Raw genomic sequence first — 12631 nt, 5'->3', positions numbered from 1 at the left:
GCTAGAGCACCCTCACTAATTTCAGAAGTACCCTCAGTGATTATTTCTGTAACCTGGTTAATACACTTTAATTGCAAAACTATATACACAAACAACAAAATACAAATGCACTAAATAAAATAATTGAATAAATGCATATCTACAATTTAAGCACTTAACTAAAATAAGTAGGCTATTAATACATTAAATAACTAGAGAAGGCTGACTATAATTAGCTTGCTTCCATTTAGTGAGATAACCTACATCTAACCTGAATTATGCGAAGACAACATTTGAGCGTGTACACGCAATATCTGAGCGAGAACAGAGACAATTCATAAAAGAACAATATATATTTAAAAGCACACATCCAGTTTTGTGTAAGTGAAGGTCACATGGATCACGTAACATTATGCGCGCTCGATATTTGTCATATATCACACACTATAGAAACTTAAAATTAAGTATAAAGAGGAGAAGAAAGCGGCGCTAGGTAGCTGCACATGCCAGGATCCATCACTGCCAGATGCAGTTAGAAATTTACTAAAAACAAGCCTTTTGCAAGAAAACTGGTGGGTGGTGGGGCACCTGGGGTGGCCATCCAAATTTCAGGGGGGCCAGTGCCACCACTGGCCACTACGTAGACACACCCCTGCGTATACAATGACAGAATTTTCCGGCCCTCCAAGAACTGACTTTGACACCCCTGCTTTGGTGGGTCTGTTAAAACTCAATGGGACTAGATAAAGAAAGAGAGTCAAGGACTTTACCTGCTGGTGTCGCTGTTGGACAGTGTTTCTTTAGAAAACGAGTGATTTTGGCCGGTGTCCTGCAGATTTTCACTCCAACCCCAATTAAACACACCTGAACCAGTTAATCAAGGTCTTAGGCATAGACACTAACACACAGGTGTGTTGAGGCAAGTTGGAGCTAAACTAAAGCCACTAGAAGGTAAACCTGCAACCTTTAGCTAGAAAAGCGTAATGGCTAATGCTAACACTTCCGGTACATTGGAAAGGAGACCAAAGTCTATTTTTTTTTTTAATGGATCTCAATGGAGGAGAGGCTTCACTAGACTGAATAAACAGCTTTTTAGAGGAAACAGCTTTTCATTTCAACATGTTTTACACTAAGCAATATGTTTGGATGGAACTATAAAGTTTACACCAAAAAGAAATGCTGTTTTATAAGAGAAGTCACTGACTTTTTGTGATAGGTGGGATACAGTTTAAGGCACTTCTCATTCATACCTATGGTATCTGTAAACAGGGATTTAGTGTCGCACAACTCTGAATGAAATTCAATGATGTCAAGGCTGTAATGTGATTGGTTATAAAGGCACACATGATCCAAGTTGACCACTAAGCTTTCTCCAATAGTAAGTAATACAGACCCTCTCATCTCCCAATAGTAAGACAATCTCTGGCTAAACTCTGCAGAACACCAGCCCTCTAGGACCAAGTATGGACACCCCTGTTATATATTAAAAGCAGGGCCGTCGCTAGTGGGGTTGAAAGGTGGTGACGATTATAGGGGCCCACGGCTGAGGGGGGCCCCCTGGTGATCTCAACTGACTGTCTGAAGCCAGCCTGAAAAAAGATGCTCAGGACAGTTGACGGGCCACTGGTGTACATCTTAATGAAAGCTTATCATTTGCACATGTTTTTAAGCCTTGCCAATTTAAACAGTCAAAAGAGTTTAAAGCATTCAAACACAAGACACGGAAAAACTGAGCACTCGTGCACTGTGTTCGGTGCACACGCAGAGAACAGCGTCTTAGCTTAGCTCTTCTTCGCGTCCTCTTGCACCTGAACGAACAAATAAAAATCGCAGTTTAAACATGCAAACAGAAAAACATGTGAAAGAGCCCACTTCAGCACCCACGCGCGGTGTTCTGTGCCCACAGGGCGCACAAAGAGAGACACCTCTCAAGCACCTGAAAACTGAAATTCATCTCTTCTTGCTCTTTTACCGACAAATACAAAATGATGTTGAAATATCTTAAGTGAAAGTAAACAGTGCAGAAAGAAATTGGATATGTATCATTATAATGGATGCATTGTCTCTTAAAGCAACCTCGCCTAATTTACCAGCTGCTGTAATGTTAATCCAAGAAAACGAAAGAAAGAAAATCACTCACTGCTCTTGACTGGATTACTTTGTAGGTTTAACAACAATTAAACCACAGTCAAACCAAACAATTATTCAGACTCCAGATATAATTTTTGATATATATATATATATAAATATATATATTTATTTTATTTTTTTTACTAGTGGGTGCAGGACACTATAGTTGATTTATGTATGTGAGTATAGCAAAATAAAGTAGACCGTGACATATTATACCCAAAAATTCTTTCAGTAAAGAAGACTACCAGTAAACCAAAAAATATTCAGACACTTTGACCTGACCATGTTTTGCTGAAGTGTTTTTCTTTAATTGCTTATGCGACCTTTTTATACCACAGACTGAACTAAATTAAGCATTGCTTGGTAATTGGTCAACAAAGTATTGATAGTTGTGCAAATATTGTCATACTAACAGTTGTCTGAATTTTTGGTTGATTGCAATCCATTACATACCTTTCTATCAAAGTTATCTGACATTATCAAGATGAATTCTGTTCTTGTAATATTTTGTTACCATTTTCTAAACTATAGCAAATAAACGTGATAATGTGAGAAACATTGAAGGTGTTTTGGTTTGACTTTAATTTTTCAATGAAGACTATGCAGTGCTATTTTACATTTGATTATTCCGTTTCTGTACCTGGACACCTACAAACCTGAAAAAACTTGCACAAAAAATAATTAGAACAAACATACAAATTAAACAATTTCAAACAGGACCCACTGGTACAACCTGCACTGGGGCCCCGCAAACCCCAGCAACGGCCCTGAGTAAAAGCAATGGAAAACGTTTGCTACACAATGCTGTCCTTGATAACAAATGAGGAAGTTTCCTCATCACTCTGTGACTTGTGAGGACAAAGCATGAGATTAAACCTTAATACATAATGATCGGTGAGAAGTATCGAATACTGCATGAAAGAACCAGCCCGATCTCACGGCAATTCGTACATATTTTACGAGGTGGCTAATTCGTACGAATTCGTACGACCACACTGTACAAATTCATACGATTTTTGCCAAATCGTACGTATTTTACGAGTTTGCACATTCGTATGAATTTGTACGAATTACCTACACCAAACCCCGCCCCTAAACCTACCCGTCACTGGGGTCTAGGCAAATCGTATGAAATCGTACGAGTGAGGTCGTACAAATTCGTACGAATTAGCCACCTCGTAAAATACGTACGAATTGGTCGTGAGATAGCGTTGGAAAGAACATGTAAATATATGAAGAGATAAAGCAGCAACATTAAGTTTTTGCTCACAGGTGTTTTATTAGGTTAAGTTAGATTCAATGTCATGTGATCACAGCGACCCAAACTGACTGTTTTAAAGAAATATGAAATAGGAACTGGAATCTAGAAATTGGCCCTGTCAATGTGCTCCTGGTGCACCGGCAGCAAGCTCTTTTTCTTCAGCATCAGTATGTACTCGGCAAACTCACGAACTGCTCCGTTTCCGGCAGGTCTCTGACACGTGTATTTTGCCGCGATGAGATTCGCCACGGGTGAGTCACACGGGACGCCGTTCAGCCCCACCTGAGACAGGATCTCTCTGTCTTCAGACTCTGAACCTGTGAGGGAAAATATCACACGCTGCTCAAAACAAATTCTGATTATTTTACAGGCTCGCTAGTGGTTCTAGGTTTCTTTACAACATTGCACTTTCCAGTGTGAAACAATGCTCTAGAATGATGCTTTAACTAACAGTGTTTATTAATTAATTAAACAGTTTTAATTTATTTTTGTAATTAACTGGTGAAAAACATACTTTTATACGGGGCAGAGTAAAATGGATTTTTTTTTTTAAATTATAATGTATGTAAAGAGATTTTTTGAATATTCAGGAGGTAAGAAATACAAAAACAATATTTATAAATTATCATAAATTATGTCATGTGTACAGTACTTAAAATGGCTGATTTAGCTATTTTTTTGTTTGTTTTTTAAATTTAAAAACATATTGCTTTGTTCTATTTTCATATATTTGGATGAAATATGTAATTGTCATATTCTGTCAACTGTTTCCATAATTGCTGTCGTAAAATCGATGAGCACAATGGAAATAAGTTACCCATGTGATTTTTTAGTTTTTTTATTGTCGAAAACCTGAAACTGTATTTTATTGACATCTTAACATTTGACTTTTTTCTTTATTTTCATTTGTTTCACAAATTAAGAAATGCTTGTAAAATCAGTTATTGTTATTTTTTTCTAAGCTGTTGTCATAATATTGAGCTATGTTCAGAATAAAATCAATAAATTATAGAATAAAAAAAATCCTAACAAAAGTCTTTCACAAAATCATTGAAATATAATAACACAAACAAAAAACAAACATTTAAATGCAGACATACACTGTAAAAAACAAAGATTACTGAAATATGTTTAGCAAGAAAATACTATTATAGAAAATCTTTCTACTTTTTAATTAAAGACTTGCCTTTTCTTTGTAATTAATTGTGAACTTTACTATTTACAAATTCCCACCGTTCTGGTATTTTCGATGGTTTTGAAAAAAAAAAAGGGACCAACCGGTCTTTTTTTAGTTCTATTTATATTATTCATTATTTATTTTATTATTATTTTGTTTTATTCATTTATTTGGACTTTGAATTAATGCTTAATCCTGGGGGGAAAAAAATAACAAATAATTGTTAATGTCATAAGTTGTACAAGATGTTTTGCAGTAAGTGAACATTTTAAACTTGAAACGAGCTGAAATGCAGTACACATATCACGCTTAAACTGTGTTTAGCTGGATTTTTTCATGACATTCTCACCCATGAAGGCCACTTCATCCCACCGCAGCTTCTTCTTCTTTATCAGCCACTCCACCTCAAACCCATTCAGTAGCTCTCCAAACCAAAGGCCACAGCCGGCGAGCTGGGCAACCTTCTCCAGCAGACCCCTGGACAGCGGCTCATTCACGCTGGACATGAGGATCACCTAAACACACACAAGAACAACAGTCAGCAAACATCAAATCACACGTGTCCTCTGAATGCTCTATTCACCAAATAAAAAAAAAACAAACAAAAAAAAAAAAAAAACAAAAAAAAAAAACTACAGCATTACAAGTTTGTGTGTGTGTGTAAAATCCTATTTACTGTTCATACTTTGTTTTCATAAAAACGTTGCATAATATTTTTTGAATGTTACAGAAAATAAAGGGTTTATGAATAAATACAATTGATTGTGAATGGTCATAGGTGTTGCTACTTAATTATAATGAAAAGAAAGAGTTTCACTCATCACAAAAGACTATCGCAACTTAGTTTCTTGACAGCTTTAAAGTGACTTTTTTTTTTACAGTGTAGCAACTTTATTATATTTACTGTAACCAGCGAACACAACTGTACCTCTATATTTTCTCTCTGCAGCATCTGTATGCCTGCCACGTCTCGAGCATTGATGGCCACATGGTCCTCGCCTGAAACTGATGTGAATATCTGTCCGTTCGTCAAACAGCCAGACAGTTTACACAGAAACAGACTGACCACCGCTTTCTCCTCTCGGCCAAAGTAGCCAAACCTGCAGAAAAGGGCAGCATTTCTATCTTCATTGATGCTTTTTGTCTGGCCACAGAGTTTGTCTAAACAGCTCACCTCAGAACTCTCTGCTCAGCGACAGGCCAGTCGATGTCCACGTCGATATCAACACTGTACTCAGGCAGCATTTCATAGTAGGCGATCTTGCCCAACTAAAACACACAGAGAACAGATCAAAATATCTGAAGAGGTTTCACACACGGGTCACTCTTTAAAATGTTGTTCAGGTAATTCCTCCATTGATGGTTCCAGGAAGAAACTTTAACATCACTGGAATCTTTCCATTCCATAAATGGTAGTGGAAAAAGGTTATCTAGACCCTTAAAATAGTTATTTTAGGAACTTTTAACTGAAAAGTTTTTGGGAACCAAAAATGGTTCTTCTATGCCATCACATGAAAGCTTCAAACCTGTATTTTCAAGAGTGTATTTATGCATATCTTGAAATAAGAATTTTTGTACTTTATTTCACAAATTATGAAATGGTTGTAACATCAGTGATTGTTACTTTTTTTTCTAAGATCACCTCAAAATACTCCAGTTTCTTTCTTTTTTTTTATTTTTGTACTGTTCAAACTAAAATCAATAAATTATAATGTCAAAAAAAAAAAAATGTTTAAACACTGTAACATCAACACTGGGGGAAAAAAATATTTTTTGGTAACTCTTCTTACTCTGAACCTTTTCTTTTTAATGACTTTTTTATTTTCAAAATTTCAGAAACTTTCACATCTTTTTGTATTTTAAAAATTTCTGAAATTTCCACACAACTTTTTGTATTTTCAATGTTTTTGACTTTGATAGCAACAATATAAAAATCAAGGGACAAGCATTTATTTAAAATGGTTTATATTATTGTTTTATTTATTTAATAATTAATTAATTTATTTATTGGATTTTTAATTATTTGGATCAGTTTGTATATTGGTTTGCTTAAGCCCCATTTTATTTATTAATAAATAAATAAAATAACTGTAAATGTCATATACATGGCATACCAGATAAAAAGGGGACAAAGGGCTTTCTGGGCACTCAGTCAGACTATTTTATTATTTTATTACATAATACATGTAACAATTGTAAATATGTTTCATAACTCAGAAATCTAGGCACAGGCTATTATAATGCCCCACCTGTTTAAGGCCGTTTTCCAAAGCCTTTCTCGTACTAAAATAGAAAGAGCCGTTCTCGTAGAGTTCTCCTGGCCAATCTTGTCGCCGAGGCCTGTGCGCCACGTCAATGTTCAGAGACCTCGGATTCTTACCCTCTGATTAAAATGTAAGACAGAAGTGAAAGACCTTCAAATGTAGTTCCAGTTAATATAATGACTGCTACTACACATTACATAGCAACAGAGTTGGGAGCCATAGAGATTCAAGATATCAAAGTATATTAAAGTGAACTACTTTTGATTTTATAATATGCTTTTAAGTGACAGATTGTGTGTCATAAACATCAAGTGAAATTGACCATAAAGGGACCAAGTAACAAAATAAACACATTTTGAGATTTTTTCCTGGTACCTTTCTTATCCACCTCCTCCCAGCGAAACTGGTGTCTGCGAACCACCGAGAACACATAGTCACAACCCTGTTCGGTGATCATCTGCAGGGCTTCTCTGATGTGATGAGGGTGGAGGCATGGAGACGTGGCCTGAATATGACAGACGATGTCCACCTCTAAAACACCACCAGAACATAAAGGGCCAAGATATTAAAAATGTAGGCCTTTCTGGGCCCTTAAATCTCTCGCATGTTGCTATTTTAAAATGATGAAGATACTTATTTTTTAAATATATTTGCAATTGCTTTATATTCTTGTTCTCCTTCTTTAAGTTACACAGTTTCATACTATTTACTTACAAAAACATCTCAACATATAAACAAAACAAACATTATTGAAAAAATAAATAAATAAAAATTAAAATTATCATACGCTTTAAAAAAATTAAAAATAAGTAAAACAAAGATTATTGGAATACTTAATATATAATATTAATATATATCTCAGTCTTTCTTCAAAATGTACTTGCCATTTCTTTGTAATTATTTGTGAAATTTACTAGCAATTTCTGAGTGAAAATTTTCAGTGTATTTTTGAACTTCTTAAAATATTTAAAATGATATATATTTAGATGGATAATTGTAAATACAGAGTATTTAAAAATGTAAGAATTTCACTAACATATTTTTTACTCAAGAATGTTATATTCATTTTCTGTTCAACTGACAAAAAGTATGGTTTTGTCTGTGTTAGGAAAATAATACATATTATTATACATGCCACAATTTTTTACATTTAAATTTTAAAAATATTATTATGTGTTTTCACAAATATATATTTTTTTCATGTAACAATTATTTTAACAATATTTATTATGCAAATAAAACCAAATACAAATGTATTTCAATTTAAAAACAAAATTAAAATAATATCTACAAAAAAAATCTGTAAAAATTATTTAAAAAAAAAACGGTCTTGTTTGCTATAGTATATATATAGTATCTATATATAGTATGTAGTGCTCCTGTAGCTCAAGTGGTAGAGCATTGCGTTAACAAGCGTAAGGTTGGGGGTTCGATTCCCCGGGAACACATGATAAGTGAAAATTGATAGCCTGAATGCACTGTAAGTCGCTTTGGATAAAAGCGTCTGCTAAATGCATAAATTTAATTTAATTTAGTATATAGTATAGTACTCTATTTATACTAAAAAAGAAAAGAAAAAAAAGGTCTTGTTTGTGTTAGTGCAACTCCATAAATTCATGCACACTTCCGCTGGAAAATTATAGCGTGACAAAACAAAAACATCACTTCATGGTTTGTAATGTTCATCTTATTTTTATGTTTGAGATGCATAAAACTGACTCAAGGTGTATCTCACCGGGTCTCAGTCGGATGAACTCCTGGATGGTCTCCAGTGAGCTGGATGAATCTTTGGAAACTTCAGGACTGCGCCGATGAACTTTTGCGCCCCAGACTCTTGCGACGCGCTCGATCTCATCATGATCTGTGGAAACCCACACGCTGCCAAACATAACATCAGAGATTTTACTTCTTCTTTTCTTTCTTTCATCTTAAAAACATTTTTCTATACATGCATTTTACTTACAAAACGACAAAATAAGACTAAAAGTATTTTTTAAATCTTAATTTAAAAGACTTCATCAGATTTAATTTAGAATAAGTATAAGTTTCTGACCTTTCATGAATATTTCACTTAAGTTTCTCATACACAAAAGTCAAAGTAATGAACAACGAACTCATACAGCCATCATATTAAAACAATAAAGAAACAATAAAATGTAGTTGCCTGTCAACGACTTCTGAATCCAAGGCAGCTCTCAGAACCCACGCGATGAGAGGAACACCGGCCAGATTCTTGATGTTCTTCAGAGGGATTCCTTTACTGCCGCCGCGGGCCAGAATCAGAGCCGCCCGGTGAGGCTGTCCGGCGGACGGGTCACAGACACCCGAGCTCACCTCTGTGATCATGTTGCTCTCCATCGCCGCGGAAATAACAGTGAGGGAACAGAAACACTTCACTTTATACGGACTGGACACCCCTATATGATAATAATTACATTAATTGATTGGATTATTAATTTAAGAGACTTAAATGCAGATGTTTAATCAAACAAAGGCTTTATACGGGTCTCCCTGAATCGCAAATAAACCGTCCTGAAATCTCCTCATAATCACGAGCTAACGATGCCCTACTACTTCATGTCTCTCGTATCACTCCGCGATCTCTGAGACCTTCATTTAAACCCGAGAAACGTAATTACAACGTCTGCTGAATTAAAACAGTCACTGAGAGTGAACATAAAACACTTAACAGATGTTTAGAAGCTAAATACTATCCAGATAAAGCAAAAACCAAAACAAAAACCTCGCTATAGGAGGAAGAAGAACAAACCTGTAAGTGACACAACGAGCGGAATGAGGGAGGGAGAACTTAAAATCAACTTTTTGAACTTTAATACAAAATTGTGAACTATTTTTCTTAGCGGAAACTTTACCATAGTGAAATAAAGCCTGGCGTATAATAGAAATTGAACTTTTTGAACTTTAATACAAAATGTAAAATTATTTTTAAAAGTTTGAATATGTGTTTTATATATTGTATCGTATTTGATGCGTCAGGCTTTTATGGGTCATTGTTACGTCTCCCTAATTGCGTGGCATCTAGGGGTTGTGAGAGGTAACACATGAAAAACTAAATGAATAAAACATTTAAGATAAGATACTTTACCCTGTTAAGGAGATGTGATGTGTGAGATTAAGAAGCAGGCAGAAGCAAAAACTGAATTTGAACTTGCTTTTAATAGGAAAAAAAAATTCAATTTAACAAAACACCCAATAATGCAATTAACAGTGAATCAAATATAGTAAAAAAAAAAAAAAAAGTATAGTAAACTAAATTGCTTCAGTCCAGTAAGTGTTCACACAGTGTTTACATTTAACTTTACAAGAATACTTCTGAAATTATAATAAATAGGCCTAGGTTTAAACTCGTAGCCCAAAAAGTATAAACTATCAATCAGATGACAAAATATTGATAATTCTGATAATTTAGAGGCCATAGAAATTAATTTAACTAAAACAAATACATAGACATGACACATGAAATATTGATCCAAATTATATTCTATCTATCTATCTATCTATCTATCTATCTATCTATCTATCTATCTATCTATCTATCTATCTATCCTCTAAGAAAAAGTAAAGGTACAAAAGCTGTCACTCGGCTTGTATCCTTTCAAAAGGTACTAATATGTAGCCTACCATTTAGGTATGAACATCAACACTTTTAGTACAAATACTAGCTACTAAAAAGCTACTAAAATGCATCCTTTAGCGGTAAATAATGTAGAGATGTGTCCCTTTGAAAGGACACTGTCCCAGTGACTGTATCTGTCTAGTAAACAAGGGGTTCTCAATTCCAGTCCTCGCGACCCCCTGCACATTTTATGTGCTTCTCTTATGGCTTCAGACGTTTGTGCTGTTCGAACGTAAGTGCCCTATGAAGTGGACATCACAGGATATTCCGCCATGATTCCACTTCGAAGCGAACGTAGCCTACTGTATATGTTCCATTCAAAGTGCATTGAAGTGTGCGAGACGTGAATTTAATTGTATTTATTTACAGAGGAATGACGTCACACTTGCCGTGAATGAATGTTCTGAGGTGAGGTAAACTTCAACAGATCCCCCCCCTGGGAGTAGGGAGCAATGAACACTGTGTAGAGACCATGTAAGCCTAACTGAAACACAGTTCATGCACGGGAGCCCAGTCGCATGAAAACGCGTAGCCTATAAATAGTACGCCAAATAAAAACGATGAATGATACGCAAAAATGGAATCTGGCGTGTATATAATACTCACGTGTTTGGCGTGCAATACGCAGGTTTCGCGTGCATATGATACGCATCTACCCCACAACCCTAAACCTACCCATCGCGTAGCATATGCACGCCAAAGTCCACAATACCTTATAATCATCACCACAATTCTCACAAAACTTTTTAATCCTTTCCCCAATCTTTCATGAGATCGGGTTATGCACGAAGCTCACTTCTAATGAGCTGATAATCTGAATCAGGTGTGTTAACAAAGCGAGACATGCAAAATGTGCAGAGCAGGGGTCGCGAGGACTGGAACTGAGAACCGCTGTATTAAACAAAAGAAGGAAAGTGTGTTATTAGACATAATCATTAACAGTAGCCAGTATTACACTCATTTACCACACGAGAGCAGCAGTGTAACATGATTATTTTCTTTTACATGAAATTGAATTTTTGGCTGGCATGGTCAAAACATCTACAGTCGTGGCCAAAAGTTTTGGCAGTGACATACATTTTGTGTTTTGCAAAGTTTGCTGCTTCAGCTGTTTCTAGATAATTGTTTAGAATGATCAGATGCATTTTAAATAATTTCTAAAAGCTTCATTGGCCAACAAAAAAAAATTAACTTTTCACAAAACAAATATAACTTTTTTTTTATCCTGACACAAAATGACCAGCTAACATTAATTGACTAATCATATCCGCAGCACATGTGAAAGTGTGAATGAGTAGTAGTCAGGTGAAATCACTATCATACTTATAAGATTGTAAGAGCACACTGATTGCTATAAAATGAGGAAAGAAACGCTGCCAATCATTGTGTTTCTTGTAGCAATGTGTAGCATTGCTACAAGATGTAAGGTGTTATACATGTTTGGTTTGCTGTTGTCATTGTATTTAAACAGTTTTGACGAGCAGGTGTCACCACTCTGTAGTGTTTCAAGTGCGAAGTGAATTCATTTTATTAAGCAGTTGCTTCAATTGACTCAGAGATTCGAAAAAGTCAATTTCTCCCATATTTGTTTTCTCTGCATGTGATAACTAAGATGCAATGTGGTGCCTATTTCTGTATATGAGCGTAATATGAAAATACCCTGATAGCACACGTACATCACGAAGACGTGTGCTATCAGGGTATTTTCTGGAATTTATCTGGAAAGCATCTGATGATGAAGCGATCATTAGCAGACATCTTGCAGACGTATGCTATCTGGAGAGCAAACTGTATGTCTTTATTTCTTGTTAATTAGAAGATCTCTAGCGTTTGTTACGCTGTCACACACATTTATTCTGCTTAAAACAAAAGACATTTTCCATTGCATTAATACACACACACACACACACACACACACGTTATATACACTTTAAATAATAATATCACTTTTCATGAAGGCGTTCTCTGCATTCACAAAGACAAAGAGTCAAAGTTGAGTTGAAATAAGTTGAGAGCGAGACTGTATTTGGCAAAGTGTTTATTCTCCACAATAACAATAGTAATATTGTCGACCAGACAGGTTAAAAGAAGGAGCAAACGTATGACAGGACATTAGACATATCCCCTGATAGCACTCATACATCATGAGATGTTTATTTGGCTATATTTTCAGCTCTGTC

At 35.3% G+C, this 12631-nt stretch overlaps 2 protein-coding genes across 7 annotated transcripts in view; both read right to left on the bottom strand.

Annotated features, from left to right (window-relative positions):
- Positions 1 to 12631, bottom strand: part of LOC109057318 (plexin-B2-like) — a 344361-nt gene that overhangs the window by 210350 nt on the left and 121380 nt on the right. The gene's annotated exons all lie outside the window — the stretch shown is intronic.
- Positions 3367 to 11151, bottom strand: LOC109055284 (N-acylneuraminate cytidylyltransferase B-like). 2 transcript variants are annotated; one of them, XM_042753490.1, is made up of 9 exons: positions 11127 to 11151; positions 8979 to 9231; positions 8550 to 8692; positions 7190 to 7345; positions 6800 to 6933; positions 5725 to 5819; positions 5479 to 5650; positions 4900 to 5065; positions 3367 to 3690 (listed from the first exon to the last, which is right to left on the bottom strand). In XM_042753490.1, exons 1-9 carry the CDS (start codon positions 11128 to 11130, stop codon positions 3476 to 3478), a joined length of 1338 nt encoding a protein of 445 aa, XP_042609424.1. In that variant the 5' UTR covers positions 11131 to 11151; the 3' UTR covers positions 3367 to 3475. The 2 variants fall into 2 exon arrangements, with proteins under 2 accessions (XP_042609424.1, XP_042609425.1); XM_042753491.1 differs by lacking the exon at positions 11127 to 11151 and adding an exon at positions 9585 to 9602.

The sequence above is a fragment of the Cyprinus carpio genome, chromosome B25 (genome assembly GCF_018340385.1).
Source record: "Cyprinus carpio isolate SPL01 chromosome B25, ASM1834038v1, whole genome shotgun sequence".
In the NCBI taxonomy this organism is placed as follows: domain Eukaryota; kingdom Metazoa; phylum Chordata; class Actinopteri; order Cypriniformes; family Cyprinidae; genus Cyprinus; species Cyprinus carpio.
This window is presented reverse-complemented; position numbering and strand designations above follow the sequence as displayed.